This window comes from Diadema antillarum, unplaced genomic scaffold (assembly GCF_040938485.1).
Source record: "Diadema antillarum isolate AM-2024a unplaced genomic scaffold, OU_Dant_1.0 seq00000550_RagTag, whole genome shotgun sequence".
NCBI lineage: Eukaryota > Metazoa > Echinodermata > Echinoidea > Diadematoida > Diadematidae > Diadema > Diadema antillarum.
The window spans coordinates 822,162-838,217 of record NW_027271495.1 but is presented as its reverse complement, the minus strand read 5'-3'; the positions used below and the strand labels follow the sequence as shown (position 1 = coordinate 838,217).

Below are 16,056 nucleotides of genomic sequence, written 5' to 3'. Positions count from 1 at the left end.
ATTTGTGTGTCACACCGCACTTACTTTGCTGTAGATGTCATGAATGTTTTGATGCAGGAATATAAAATAGTTATAATAATAATAATAATAGCTGGTTTTTATATAGCGCATTTCACACTTACGTGTCTCAATGCGCTTTACAGACTATTATTACCCCGGTCACTGGATACATGATTTCCAACCAGCACTAAACAGTGCTCATTCTCCACTCCCTGGGGAGCATTCCAGCCAGTCGCAGCCATTTTACAGGCGCGCACATGCTGATCAACCAACATAAGCTTTCTCATCCTACCGGGTACCCATTTATACTCCTGGGTGGAGAGCAGCAATGTGGATAAAGTGCCTTGCTGAAGGGCAAACGTGTCGGGCTTGGCATGGGCTCGAACCCACCATACCACGCTCATGTCGTTCACAGACGAGCGCTCTTATCCACTCAGCCACGACACCTCCAGTTATGCCATCATTAGGCAGATAAATTGTTTACTTACCACAGCCATCGTAAACATGAATGTAAGATGTATTCCAGCAATAACTCATCAAGTGATGAATGCTTGTGATAGTGGAATTTCAGGCAGGCAGGCAGGCAGGCCTGTGTTTTGTTTTGTTTTTGTTTTTTCTTCTTTTTTTTTTGAGAAAAAAAAATCTGGAAATTCAGTGTATTAGTTAAATCAAAAGCAAGTTGTAATCAAGCAAAAGGCAACTAACAACTTACATACAGTGTCAAATAATCTGCCCTTCATATACCTTGACAAAATCAGCAAGTGACAGATATGCCTGTTCTTTAAAATCCACCATTTGCACTGACATTGGTGCTATGTTATGTAGAATGTAATATGGGTGTTTCTGCTCAAAACTGGACATTCATGTACAATATGTGTGGTCCAGTCTGGAAACACTATTTAACTATAAATACATCTGAATGAATTTTCACTTGCTGCTTCTTCTTTTTTTTTTTTAGCCCCCAAATAACAGAGCAGAGATATTGTGATGGTTCTGTGTGAGAGGAACAATGTGTGTTCCAGTATTTTGTATTTGTGATAGACAACTGCCATGAAAATGAAGAGCAACCACCTGCCACTACAAAATTAAATGTTTTCATTTTTTGTGTGTGTGTGTGCAGTTACTTGTTTTGTTCATACAACCTGTTCAAATATCTGATCTCTCCCTCTGTGTTTTGGTTACTATTTGATGCACATGTAGTTCTACTGGTGCAGCTCCATCTACGGAGAGCTGGGTGGGATATTCGGGCACACCGCAAGACGCCGCTGTGACCCAGAATCACCATCAACACCAGCAGCAACAGCAGCACGTGCCATCACTGCCACAAGGGACGCAGTCGGTGGCAACCAGTTGTCCCAACCCTCCAGCTCACCACTCGTCCCTTGGCCAGCAGGCACCCACCTACCCTCAGGGACACCAGCCACCAGCGGCGCAGCTCTCCCACCAGCAGAACCCAGACTACTACCCCTTGCACCAGGGATACCAGATGCCGCCGCCGGCCAACCAGCAGCACAGCAGCACGACCACCCCATACCAGCAGGCTGTGTACCAGCAGGGTGGCCACTACGAGCAGGCACCGCCTCCTCCCCCAACCCCCTTGCCTCCCCATCATGCTCCGTCTCCTGTCACTCCATCTATGATGCCCCATCAACCCACCACTTCTGGTGAGTAAAAAATGTACAATTTAGACCCATCTACAAAACATAGCCATGTACATGTACATATTATTCTTAACTAGAACTTGTGCATACTGTGAATTGGACATGTGAGAAGCAAATGACTATATGATCTGGTGACAGGTGCCTGCGATTCACGCATTCCAAAAGTGAAAATGATTTTCAAGTGTGAAGAGTGTGAAATACCCATAGAACACAGATCTGAATTGCCATCCCCCCCCCCCCCCCCCAAAGACAGAAGAACAAAACGAGTTTCAGTCCTTAGTCTCAATTAAACACTCTAAAATCTGATCGTGATGTCCAAAGTCAATGCAAAAATCTGCAATTAATGTGATTTGACTGCCCTTTGGTTCCATTTTGTATGGATTGCTTTCCCAGATCTACAATTGTACCAATACACCTTCCTCTGTCTACACCTATTTACAGAACCAATGCCTCTATTACGTACACCCTCTTCCTTCCTGTCAAAGTGAAAGCCGCCTTGGCGATTTTGTGTCATGTGAATTGCATTTGATTCTGATTGGTCTGCATGAAGTGGGCAAGGTTTATGTCATAAATACCAAACTGTACAAATTTATGATAATATATACTATATATACTATATATATAAAAAAAGACGGCAAATTTTCTCCACCTCTATCCTTACTGCTATAATTACTCTGGCTATTAAACCTTTTTGCTAATGAGGTACCCTCAGCTATTAAGAATATGAGTAAAACATTGATGTATCTCGCTTTATCAAACATGGGTGTCTTTAAACCCCATTCTGGCATGTATCCCTGTAGGCCAAACCATGTCATATGTCAGTGAGGCAATTGGCTGTCACTGTATCGGCTGCAAGGGAAGGAAGCATCTTGACTAGTGCCTTCCTTGTGAGATGAGTGCTCTGTCATTATCAGCTACAGTCCGTACGCTTTGTAGAGCCTTTTTTTTTTTTAAAGCTTTCGTAGCAAACCTTTGTACCTCTGAGCTACTTTGTGGTTTAGACAAAATATGCAAGTCACTAGTTGGAAGTGACATCACATGTCTATTTCATTGCATGATCACTCTTAGCATGGCTCCTCCTTCGCAATATGTTAGAATTTCTCAGCCATCAGAACTTTGAATTTTTTTTGACTGTCCTAAGATGAAGTTACCCCTCCCTGTTCTTTCACAAAATCAGATGGATTGCAATTCCTTCCCCCCCCCCAAAAAAAAGGAAATTGAATGAAAAGATCAGTAAGTGGAGCAACTGACAAGTTTCGCAAGTAGATCAGTATCTTGGCTTAGGATAATTGCTAAATTATGCACTGTGTGTTTATGCCTGTTCACCTTTTGTAATAGTTCTTATGATCCAGTACAGTATGTGACATTTTACTTTCAATGTAAAATTGAAATGATCTATCAAGGCTCACAGATCTAGGATACGACACTAAATCTCAGTAAAGAGAAAATGATATGATATGGCAGAAAGTCATTTTTGTTTCATTGCAATGGAGTGTCATAGTTGTAGGAGACTAAAGGGTGTGTACAGTTCTGGTCAAGGTGAGGATTTAGCTTTTAACGTTTTGCGAGATAGTCAGAAACCAGTCTATGAGATGTCAAAAAGCATGCAGTTCTAAGGGGTATCAAAAGTTTATTTGATAAAAATTGGTTTTGAAATGGCTGAGATAGCCAATTTAAACAAGGTGAAAGAAAGAGATCCTAATAAAAGGCGTGGCCTCTCGCCTTTTATTATTGTCACTTTTTTAAAAATATCTCAGCCATTTGAAAACCAATTTTCATCAAATAAACATTGAATCCTTCTTAAAATTACATGGTCTTTCATATTTCATAAGAGGTTTCTCATTATCTCACTTACGAATGTTCAAAATATGAATCCCCACCTCAGCCAGTACTGTACAGTCCCTTAAACAAAAGAAAAGATATGCAGAGGTACTTTTAGTAGACTGCAAGAATGTCAGAAAAAAGGAGGTATGCATACAGTGTAGATGTGAATTTTCTTCAGATGTAGCTAATGGTTTGCAATAGATTACTATTTGTCAGAATGTGTTACATATTAGACAGATGCAACAACAACATACTCCTGGCTGCTGAATTCATGACTTAGTATTGCTTGAGAGTTATTTTTTTTTTTTATTTATTTATTTATTTAGAACAAAGGATTACAGAATTAATCAATGTTTGCTCCATCTCAATCTCATTGCCATTGTGTTCTACTTGTGCAGGTGCTGTACCTGGTACGCACAGCCCTTTTCCCCCGCACATGATGACCCCTCCGTCGCAGCACTCCGGCTCCTACCAGTACCACCGGCCCCCTCTCCACCCGGTACCTGCCATGGGTAGGATGGACATGTCTACTGCCCAGCCCCCCTCCCAGTTGGACACACCCCCACCCTCGGCTGCACACAATCAGTATGGCCCAGGAGGGTATGGAGGCTACCCCGGCGTCTACCATGAGGTAAGACCAGGATGGTTTAAACGTCGGTGCTGAAATCATCTAGGGGATTTACTAGAGTACAATTCTTGAGATCATAAGGTCAGAAGTCCATAGATTGTATCCATTGTTATGGATAATTCATAGAGATCAGTTTAAGATGTATGTACAATTTGTGCCTCGTGTATCTCTGGCACATTCTCTACTCTCTTTATGTTGACAGTTTAGCAAACTGTTAGGTTCACATTCAAGAAACACAGCTCTGTGCATAGATGTACAGGAGTTGCTGACTGCAAAATTGTGTTTTGCGTAGGCAAGCCCTACATACATTATGTACATAATGGAGGGGGCTGTAATACTTTGATGTGTTGTTAATGTTGCAGATAACAGTTCTCTTGAGAAAGTTGCAAAAATTACTCACTTTTGAGAAAACATTTTTTGCTTAGTAGTCATTTTTTTTTTATAGTCAGTAACATGTTTACAGAATATGTAAGAACATGAAAATATAATATAACTGGACTGAATGCAAACAAGTTTTAATTGTGTGGAAATTTTTGTTTGTGTAGTATACAAATGTGGTTTTCTCCATTGCCACCACTAAAGAATATTTTGTTTAGAATTGGTAGACCATTGCTAAAAGGTGCTGCCATCTTTTTTAAATGTCTGAAGGGTGAAAGGTCTGTTTGGAGCTCCATTAATTTCATGACCGTTAAGGTAATGAAACATGAAGGATAGGAAAAAGTGAATTGTGTCTGTGATAAAGCAGTCATAGGAGGAAGCAGAGTAAAAAAACAAACAAACCTTGTACCAGTCAACCATGTACAAATAGGACATCATGAAATAGGAATGTACAATTACTGTGCATTTATGCAGGAGGGAAAACATCATGTGCGTACTTCATTCAAAACTACTTAGAATATGTACAGTTCACAAATTGATCTGTGATTGTCATTACCCTTTGTGAAACTTAACATACTTAACTTCGTATGATCATTTATGAAAGGAAATTGATCATCCCACATGTTACATAGTAGGATGGATAATGGACTATAAAGGTGAAGTGCAGGTCTATAATGTTGAGCACCACTTTCTCTCTTGTTTACAGTACAATGGTCCAAGACCAAAGGACTCTAGATATGGCAACCGCAGGAAGAAAGTACGAAATCACTATGAGACATACACACCACCTGCCCCAGAGATGCCAAAGCCCAAGCCTAAGACTGTCGTCTTTGCCGAAGCCTGTGCTCAAACAGGTAAGAAAGTCATTATCATCATGGTATGCAACTTGAGAGTGAAAAAAAAAATAATGCCTCATTTGTTATACTGCAAAATTGATTACGTTTCTTGCTATTTAAGTAAGCAAGGCTAACCCTTGTCATTTATTATGTATTTCAAGGAGAACAAATCGTATATGAGTAGAATGGTAGAATGAAGTAATTGTTCTCATTAACCATCTTTGTGACTATGTGTACCCTTTCACAGACTTTCCAGAAGCAATTGCTAACAAGCCGTTATCGGACAAGACCAGCAATCCTTCCTCCAAGGTGAGAATGAAGACCAACAAGAAGTCCCAGGGCAACCAGACGGGCAGGGACACGTCCAGTTCCAGCGAGTCGGAGCCGGAGTGCACCCCTCATGACAGTGACAGTGGTTACTACAGTCCACTGCATGCCCAGCAGACCTCCACTGGTCAGGTTACCATGGGAACCAACTATCCTCCTCAGCCAGTCAAACCCTCGTACAGCAGCATCATCATGAATGCAAGGGCATCGCCTCATCCGCTGGTACCCCACAAGGACTTACCATCAGAGATGGGCGTCTTCCCCCAACCCCCTCCTACCATTCTCCCCCAGGGTGCCCCGCCCAGGCCAATGAACATGGCCCCAAGGGGCCGTGGCTTACCCGTCCAGCCCGTCGTGCCCGGGTTCCGATCGCCAGGCGTTGGAATGAGCTACGCAAGCGCGCTGACCCAGCCGCGGGTCGTCCATCCGCAGCCACCTCCACCAATGGTAGGTGTGGCGTACCCACCGAGGCAAGCCGTGTACCCGTTCCCAACTCCCATGCAAGTCCATCACCACCAGCACCAACAACAGCAGCAGCAGCAGCAGCAGCAGCATCAGCAGCATCAGCATCAGCAGCATCAGCAGCAGCATCAGCAGCAATACCAGAGGATGCAGTCCCCTCTCCCGATGCAGAAGCAGCCAGCAGCGGAAGAAGGCTCCAAGAAGAGGAAACAGAAACGGAACAAGGGCAAGAAAGACGCTGATCTGGAGGGGGAGAAGACCAAGATGGTCAGTGTGACTGTGTCAGCCAAGCCTCCTCAGCTGCAGGACATGGACGAGTACCCAGGACTGCCAATGGGCAGTCCTGGAGGACCCTTTGGAAAAGGTCCAGGTGAACGCCCCATTAGCTACAGCTCTGTGCTTCAGCAACGAGCACCGACAAAGGTATGATTTTTTTTTTTCATAATGGCTGATAGTTGTATTTATATGGTGTTTGGCAATGATACACCAGTGTATGAAAATAAGGTGTGTGTTACAGTATGATGGCATAGTATTATGTAAGAGATTACTCTGCATTTGGAAATAATGTAAATAAGATTAGTCCAGCAACAGTGACCTCTCCTTTTATCCCACAAATGAGTAGTTCGGGCAAACAGTATGTGATTCTCTGTGACAAAAGTTTGCAGCACTGGTAGCTGAACATATCCTTAGTGCGGAAGGCAAAACACAGTGACCCTGTTTCTCTCTTTGCCTCAAAGTTTGTGTCGCTGATAATAGATTTCTATACCATTATTCATAGTGCTACTTGTTTATGCAAGCTTAACATCGTAGTCGTGAAGTCGCAACCGTTATCAGGTCCATACAGCAAGATAAATCTTGGTATCTTTCAGTATCATCCAATAATTTACTAATTTCAATACTGACACTCACACACACATACACACACACACAAAAAAAAACCCTACCCCAAAACACTCTTGCCTAATGTAGTAATAAAACTTTCATAGCAGGTCTCTGTAAAGGGAAGGCACATCCAAATCATCTTATGAGTGATAAAGATTATCTCCATACCTCTCATTATTTGTTCCCAAACTTCTCTCTCCGACACGCCATCAGCCCAACGACAGTTCCAGTGAGGAAGATGAGAAGGAAGGGGGCGTGGAGTCTGGCAGCATCATCAAACCCGAGGAGCTGCTCAGCCCCCAGAACGTCATGAGTACCATCAAGGAGGGACGGAATGCACGGAAAAGACGCAAGAAAGCCATGATGGCCACCCAAGCTGCAGCCAAGGTTAGGGAAAAGCAGAAAGAGCACAATGTTTTATGCATATATTTTTTAGGACTATGCGTATACTTATTTTCGTTTTGTTCTCTCGTATGCCAGTCTATTTCTATCATATGTTTTTGTATTTATTCATTTTTTTGTTGGGATGATTACTTTATATGCCATATATTTCACTGGGTTTTTATTTCCCCCGGATTTTGCTGGTCAGGTTCTATTCTCAAAGTTAACAACACACAAAAATATTAACTCTGATCCCAACATGAATGTGACATGCAGGCGTGCATTTCTGTCTTCATAACTGTACTCCACAATCACAAATTAATCACTTTGCAACATTGTGGGGAAGTCCCGATTCACAAAAAAAATTAGACTCACTAAGTGTATGACATATGTAATACCAGTTTTCAAAGATATGTCATGTGTCATCACAAAAGACACCTTATGTTGGGACAATACTTTTCTGTTTTTTGGCAAATCTGAATTCCTAAGATGCTCAGCTTAAACCCTAGTACTTGGGGGGGGGGGGGGGGGGGGGTAGGTGGGGGGCATTATCTGCCCGGCAGACTGTAGTGATGGACCAATTGTATGTGCAGTTGTGATGCAGTGTAATCATACTCTATTGTATGTTGTTTCTTCCCCCAACACACACACACACACACTTGATATTTGTGATGCTGCTCTGACAGGAGTACTCAGAAATCACAGAAGAACAGCGCCAGCTGCAGGAGAATATGAAGAAGCAAGGCAAACGGACAAAGATGCCCATTGAATTTGACCTTGGGGATATGCTGGCAGCACTGGAGGTAGATCAATGGACTCTGTATATTTCTACCATCTTTCTGCCACATACTTATATGAAAATGAGTTTATAAGGCATGTTTAAGGAAACGTATTCTCCACCATCGTTTTACTTCAGAGAGTTTTTGCTTGATCAGATAGTGTCAGTTGACATGGAATAAGACCGAAACATTTCATTCTGTGTATCCACTTTCACGTGGGTTGAGTCACAGAGTTTAGGAGATGAAGAAGTTGACACTGTCAAGACACCAAATACACGTCGAGGAAGGCAGCTTAGGGACAGTGCCATTACATGTTTGAGATTTCTTGATACTCCCACATTTTTTCATGGAACTCTGAAATAATCACACATGCAAATGAGATGAGGTGTTGATGTCACCAGCTCATGATCATCCCTTTGGTTTAACTCCGCAATCAGATCCCCCTCTCCCCTTTGAAGGCATTGTTGTTAATTTGTTGGACCACCACTATGATATAATGTAAGCGATACAAAGTTCAAAATGCTTTTATATATTTTTGTGAAAATTTGTATTTGTATTGTATATACTTGTGAGGTGATGACATCAACATTGCATCTAATTTGCCAGTGAGGTTGCAGCCACTGTCATTATTTCGTGACAACATGTGAAACTAGAAAATCCCTTAGCTTCTTTACTTTCGGTCAGATTTTCAGCGAACGTCTACCAGTTTATTGATTAACATTTTTTCTTTTTTTAAGTCAACTTGAGCATTGATGCTTTCATTACGATCAATACTTCATGACTGCTGTATAAACAATGAATTGAAGATAAGAGAGTTTGTGTCATCATACGACTGAGATGAAGTCAAGAGGGGCGTATGAGACCACCCGTTTTGTCTCCCTTTTGCATCCTAGAAACAACAGCAGGAGATACGGGCTAAGCAGCAGCAGCAGGGGCAGAGGATGCCAGCCTCCCACATCAGGAATGTCCAGTTTGCACCCACAGTGGCCACTGTGGCCCCCGTGGCTCCTGCTCTCCATGTCCAGCCCAGGACACAGATGATTGACAAATCCAGGGTACATGTAGGTGGTTGAGTAGGCCCACTTCACTTAATTTAACAATAAGGGTATACAGATCATGTGGGAGAAAAATAATAACACCGTAAAGTCTTTGATTTCGTGGTCTGATGAGTTATCTAAACAGTTGTGCATGTCGCAAGCTAGCTCATCCAATGTACCATTTGCACCATTTGGCACAATGGTCAAGACATCTGGCCATTGCATTTCGTGGCACTATGACAAGATGACGGTGGAGAACATGGAAAGGAAGGAAACCACAATTGTCATTAAAACTGAGGATTTGTTTTGCTTGGTCTCATCAGAGTGGAGACCAGGCTGGGGTAGGACTGGTTTATAAGGCAAGAAGAGCATTTTCTAAAAGCAAAAGCTGAAGATCAGCAATCTGTTTGTAAAAAACAAAGGGTTCTGTTATACTTTGTGATACAGCTTTGTGAATCAATGTAATGTGATGAAAAGTAAAAAGAAAGAGAAGAAAAATAGAAATCACTGGATTTTGTTTTCTTTGTTTGGCTCTGAAAAGGGTCATAACCCTCTAGACAAGAATGTTCCCATAAAGCGAGGGAAGGAGAGAGAAGTGCCCGCCAAGAAAAAGCCCAGCGCCCTCAAGCGCGTCATCCTGAAGGAGCGAGAGGAGAAGAAACGGCTGAGAACGCTGGAGGAGAGTCGTCTGTCTGATGAGTGAGTCTGTCATAATGGTTTCTGCCCTTGGGGGGTTGTCTTACCCTCACACTTTGCTCTTATGCTTCCCTTGCCATTTCATTGTGCATGTAAGCAGTGTCTTGCTAGGATAAGACCCATTGTTTATGCTGTTTTGAGGGTAATGGAAAAACAAGGATGACTCCTAGTGGGGTTTACATTTTGAAGGTCATCATTTTCCACTGATCCTAAAGTGTAACTTGTCATAAATATGGTCCCAGTTCATCTGAAACACACAGAAATAAAGCTATTCAAAAACATTATTTCTGTGTACTGTAATTTGAAATTTTCACACATTTGAGCACATGGCCTTTTTCGTTGCATTGAATTTTCGCAAAGTGCCACTGGCATTCAATGCATATAGTGTAGACAAGCACTTTTGCATGTGTTTAATTTCATTAATCTTGGCTCTCGTGAAATTCTAGAATTAAAATGCACTCGAACATATCTGGCTTTATAGTATTCGGAATAGATTTATTAGAAATGTATAGATTTGCAAAAGTGTCCTTTAGTGTCAGTACTTGCCCAGTTGCCATCAATAACACGAAATTCATGTGAAGATGTGAGGATTATTTCGAATTTGTTTCTTCTAACATTCAAAACTTTGCAGGGAGCCAGCTGATGATGGAGACAATGGTGATGAAGAGGATGAGGACGAGGATGATGATGATGATGATGAGGATGAGGAGGAAGAGGAGGAGGAGGAGGAGCGACAAGATGACCAGGAGGAAGGAGAGGAAGAGGGTCAGAGGGCCAATGGCCAGTCCTCTGGGAGACTGGACGGTGGCGACATGGGCCTCTCCCAGGGCCTGTCCTCGGGTTTCTCTCACGGCTTCTCTCAGGGATTCTCACAAGGGTTCTCCCAGAATCTCTCCCAGGACGGTGAGTGCCAAAGAGATCCCTCCAAATTTAGAACAAGAAAATAAAAAATAACTCTACAGCCAAGATTACTGATACAAGGGAAAGGCTGATTTGGCTTTAGTCCATTACTGTATATCTACTGTTGCTCCCACATTGAGATTTTCTTTTCTTTTCTTTTTTTTTGTTTTGATTTTGCTACATGGTCAATACCATCATTTAATCCAGTGGACTTTACTCAAAAGGTAGACTAATTTGAAGAATGTACATGTATATTTCGCTTGAGTCTATCATGTTCAGAGTCTTTTAGTCCTCTAAGGATGAGCAAGCATTTAGTCTGTAGACTTTGATATATTTAGAGTTAAATTCATATCTGTTTATTTTACATAATTCTGCATTTGATAGTAGTTCACCTGAATCAACAATGCACCCATTTCCTCTGGAAACCTCTGCCATAATAAGAAATAAGACTCGACATGAACTGATATCTTTGAAGGTGTATATGCCTGTGAATGTGATGTTTATTCATGAGCCGGTAAAAAACCTAACCAATTCACCGTTCCCACTTAGTACTCTAGCACTGAATGATTTGATTAGCCACTTCAACTAGGTGAATATCTAGATTCGCCCATTGGCCGTCGGTGCAAAATGTATTGTGTATGTGCTTCTTGGAACAGAGCTCTGCTGGTAGGATGTGATTTTGCTACCATTGGCTGGTAATGATTTTGAAGTTCTGTGATGGACACAATGTATTTTTATTTGTCTGCTCTTGTTTACTTGTATGTCTTCACATGTAGCTCCAAGTGACCGCGGCTCTTTCCTGACCTTCAATGCCTCCCAGAGTGACCTGTCACCCCTCAGCCAGATGTCCCCACTCAGCATGAGTCCACTCTCCCCCGGGTCCCCGCTCAGCTCGGGGCTCTCCAGTCCCGCCACGGGAATGAACCGCACCAACCCGGCCCAGGTGGCCACCAAGATCCACAGCAGGCGGTTCAGAGAGTGAGTCCCTTTGGTCTCTGATGAACTTGTTGTCTAGCTACAAATGGAACTAAAGCTTGCCTGAGTGGAATGCCCGGCTCCACTGAGTCCCACTTTTTATTTTCATTCTGCATCATTTAACTTTATTCCCAGAGTCAACCAGTGATGGTGACATGTAAAAAGCAAGTTGGTAAACATTGTTGGATGCTAAAATGATACTCTTTCGGCATGTTGGCAGAAGGTTCCAAAGTGATTTTTTTTTTTTTTTACAGCATCACACCACAACCAGAGATACACTTGCAACATGTTTCAAATGCAAATAGCACTTCAACAGCTCACAATGGGACAGAAAAGATAATGGGTGGATACTTACTCGGACATTGAAAAAAATTGTAGTAATGATTGTGCTGTGGTATGACATATGTACTGAATTCATGTGATGATGTGAGCATGTGCGAGCCATGCATTATGTAAAGCTCCCTTGAGGCATACTGTAATTTGTTTTAAGTCTATTAAATGTTTGTGTGCTTAGTAATACTTTCTTTCCATGTGTGTAACAGCTATCTTCATAAACTGATAAGTTGATGTTTTCTGTTCTTCTGCACTCTCTTCATGTTTAAAAGCAAGCAGGGCACTAAAGATCTTTTCTCTCACTCTCTCCTTGATTGTGTAGATATTGCAACCAAGTACTTGATAAAGACATTGATGCCTGCTGCACAACACTGCTTCAGACTCTTGTCAAATTCCAAGACCGGCAGTACCACAAGGACCCAGCAAAGGTATGATGATCAGAGGTCAAATTTATCAACATTTGGGGACAGTTAGCTCTACAAATGAATGCAAGTTTTGAATGGATCTATGGCTGTCAGTCCCACTATTGCTTACCAATCATCATTTGATTGCTGCCTTGAATGGCTGTCTGAGAGAAATCCAAACTCGCATCATTTTAAAAGAAAGAAGCTGTCAAGTTCAAACTAGTTTGAAAATTTTAAGCAAAGGAAAGAAATGGTTCAAAATTTGTGAATGTTGGAAGGTCAGCAGAGCATCAATCCAGTGAACTCCAAGGATAGACAAGATTCTGACAAGCTATCCCAAGGACTTTTACATTATTGAAATTTCCCTCAGTACAATGGTTCTCGTAGGTACTTTATTCTCCATTATTGTCCAGGAGGGTGTTTTAATCTAGAATCTTCCTTCCCTCCATGACAGGCCAAGATGAAACGACGTCTGGTGATGGGACTGAGGGAGGTCACCAAGCACCTGAAGCTCAAGAAAATCAAGTGTGTCATCGTGTCCCCCAACCTTGAGAGGATCCAGTCCAAAGGTGCTCAACTGTCGCTTCTTCAGTCCTTCTTCCATGCATTTCCACATCACCTTCCCAAGCTGGAGTGCTGAGATAGATTTCTGTTATCACTCATGTGTGCACAGTGACTTTGACTGCTACAATTTGGACAAACGCACATATTCATTGAATTTGGATGAGGAATTTAGGAGTATCAAAGTTCGCTTATCCAGTGCAAAGTGTCATTGGGTTTTTGATAAGTTGCAGATTGAGAGATACCAAGACATACTTTTTGTTGCTGCTCTGTTTTGTTTAGGCCACTGCTACAGGCGTCATAATTAGCCTAACCATTCTTATCAAGGCATATCTTCCTATAAACAGGGGAACTGTGTATATTTGTCATGTACTAGTTTGAAAAGTTTGGTGTTTTTTGTTTTGTTTTTCCACTCCAAAAAAGTAAAATGCAACCTAGGGTCAATTGTTGTAACTGGAATGAACCTTCTGCCAATTTTTTAGAAGATTGTGATTTGGGGTATGGTTAGTGGAAACATTGTAAGTTGGTTCTGTTGTCGGTCATTCATGTATGCGTTGTCTATAGTCGACAGCATTTCCCCTCATTTCCTTGCTTTTTCTCATCTCAGGTGGCCTTGATGAAGCTATGGATCGCATCAGTGCCCTGGCCAGCGAGCAGAATGTTCCCCTCATCTTTGCCCTGGGACGGAAGGCGCTGGGGAGAGCTGTCAACAAAGTGGTTCCGGTCAGCGTGGTGGGCGTGTTCAACTACGACGGAGCAGAGGTAAAAGGGTGTGAAATGTTGGTAGTATTCCTCACCTTCGTGTGTCTGGTCTCTGGCAAGCATCAGAGCACTTGAAGCCCTTGAAACTTACGCCGGAAGTGTTGATTGGAAACTACCAATCATACACTGTGAAATGATGTGGCCAACTTGGGCCTGTCCGAACCTGTTCATCAGAAGCCTGTCACAGTAGGAGTTTATCAACACAATTGTATGAATGACATGTTGCATTATAATGCCCAAGTGTGATAGAAGTTGATTTGTGTGACACATTTTTACATAGATGCAGAAAAGCTGTATGTGGAAGCTTAAATAAATGTCCTGCATGACAGTGCTTCCTTTACTGAGCAGCTCAGCATCCCACATGTCTTATGACCAAGTGCTGGTGTGATAGATGTCATCTGCTCCATGTAGCTTAAGGAATTTGCAGTGATAAAACAAATTGTGAAGCACCTTGGTCAGTGAAGGTAGATCTGTTTTTTCCTAAGACATGCTTGATTGAAAAACAAACAAACTTTCTCTTATTTGTTGCAGGATACCTACAAACAATTGCTGGATCTTTCAACAAGGGCAAGGAATGAGTATAAAGAGATGGTGCGCAAGTTCCAGCAGGAGCTAGAAGCAGCCAACGCAGCCAGTGCGGCCCGCATGGCCAAACATCGCCACCACATGGGCCACAACCGCAACCTGTCCGGCTGCAGCGCCATCTCTTTTAGCTCCGTCATTTCGGAGCCAATCTCAGAGAATTACCCCAACCCGGAGCCAGAGGTGGACAGCCAGGGGCGCGAGATAGAGCCGGATACCGGCATGAATGCCTCCTCGTCCACTTCTCTGAAGGGCAGCGAGAGAGAGGCGGCCGGGTCCCAGCTCCACCCGGCAGGCGATGGATCAGAAAGAAGCAGCCACTTCAGCCGGACTGGAAGCATGATCAGCAACTCGACAGACGACACCATTCACAAGGAGGAGAAGGACGGGAGCAGCAGTGTGGGTGCGGAGTACGGCATGTCGGAGACCTCCTCTCGCACCCTGACGGCGGGAGAGGGAGAGGAGGACATAGAGGAGATGCTGGGACCCAAGGAGGAGGAGGAGGAGGACACCAGGCCCAGCATGCATCGGACCGGGCTTCACCAGCTGGCCGCTGGGATGGAGGACCAAGAGCAAGAGGAGGAGGAGGAGGATGAGGAGGAAGAGGAGGATGATGAGGATGCAGAGGTGATCAAGCTAGACATCCCGCTGCCGGATGATGGTGCCCCGGAGCAGAGGGTGGCCGACTGGGTGGCCGAGGCCCAGCAGTGCATCGAGGAGCTCCACATTGATGATGGTAGTAAAGCAGATAGTGAGACTAGCCGTGCAGAATAGGGAAGTGATGCAAGGAAGGTTTTGTGGGTTTAAGGCAGGAGCCACCTTTCCTGCTGAGAGCATGGTCTCACATGTAAGCATCTTTGTCTTCTGCAAACCTCCCCACCATTCTGAATTTAGAGGGAAGAATCTGAATTTTGGCCATTCCCAGCTCTCGTGTCAATAGGATTTTCCTATTTGTCTTGGTAATTTTACTACACACTCCTATGGGAACTGCTCTTTGTTTCCTACTTTTGAGCCAAATCATTTCTATTTTTCAGTCAGAAAGGTTGGGAGGTCTGCATCTGACACATACCTTCAATTGGCTAATTGTCTCACTACTGACGTCTGTTTGTGCACATGCCAACTGGACTCAGGATGTAGAGTTGAATTTGAAAGAAGTAAATTCTTGTGAGTTTATCATGGACTGGCACATCATTTTTCACCCGTAATATGTAGAACCAGTCGTGGAACCTGCTCAGTTATCCCACCATCTCTTTTTCTCTGTGAGATGTCTAGTGGCAAGTCTGTTGAATTGAACAATATTTCAAGAGTGTAGATAATAATAACTTTTTATACTGTATTTGCATGCTTTCATGATGTACAAATTAGAGTTCTTCTTTCCTTTCATTTCTATACGGAACTTATGTATTCAATATAAGAAATAAATTGCAATTTTTTTGTTACCATAAGGAAAAAGTGAGCATACATTGTATTTACTTAATATATGAATATATGCATTGCATCATGATTGCAATAGTGTTTGATTGCTAGAAACTGAAGTATATCTTATGTCAGATGGCAGATTTCATATGAAACAAGAAAAATGAATGTGGTCATGAAATGAAGAAATTCGATGAATAAATTTTGAAGCTATTGAAGATTACTCATGAAT

The 16,056-nt window shown here is 42.7% G+C and overlaps 1 protein-coding gene across 1 annotated transcript in view; it reads left to right on the top strand.

The window, feature by feature from the left end:
- LOC139734874 (uncharacterized) overlaps positions 1 to 15,755 on the top strand; it is a 28,388-nt gene extending 12,633 nt beyond the window's left edge. The window contains exons 3-16 of the mRNA XM_071645655.1: positions 1,201 to 1,664; positions 3,884 to 4,116; positions 5,198 to 5,345; positions 5,575 to 6,539; positions 7,212 to 7,385; positions 8,066 to 8,182; positions 9,052 to 9,219; positions 9,737 to 9,894; positions 10,523 to 10,794; positions 11,568 to 11,769; positions 12,422 to 12,527; positions 12,958 to 13,072; positions 13,672 to 13,826; positions 14,358 to 15,755. Coding sequence (XP_071501756.1) covers positions 1,201 to 1,664; positions 3,884 to 4,116; positions 5,198 to 5,345; positions 5,575 to 6,539; positions 7,212 to 7,385; positions 8,066 to 8,182; positions 9,052 to 9,219; positions 9,737 to 9,894; positions 10,523 to 10,794; positions 11,568 to 11,769; positions 12,422 to 12,527; positions 12,958 to 13,072; positions 13,672 to 13,826; positions 14,358 to 15,182 — 4,102 coding nt within the window. The 3' untranslated portion in view covers positions 15,183 to 15,755. The remainder of the gene's footprint in view (positions 1 to 1,200; positions 1,665 to 3,883; positions 4,117 to 5,197; positions 5,346 to 5,574; positions 6,540 to 7,211; positions 7,386 to 8,065; positions 8,183 to 9,051; positions 9,220 to 9,736; positions 9,895 to 10,522; positions 10,795 to 11,567; positions 11,770 to 12,421; positions 12,528 to 12,957; positions 13,073 to 13,671; positions 13,827 to 14,357) is intronic.
- Positions 15,756 to 16,056: the final 301 nt, after the last annotated feature.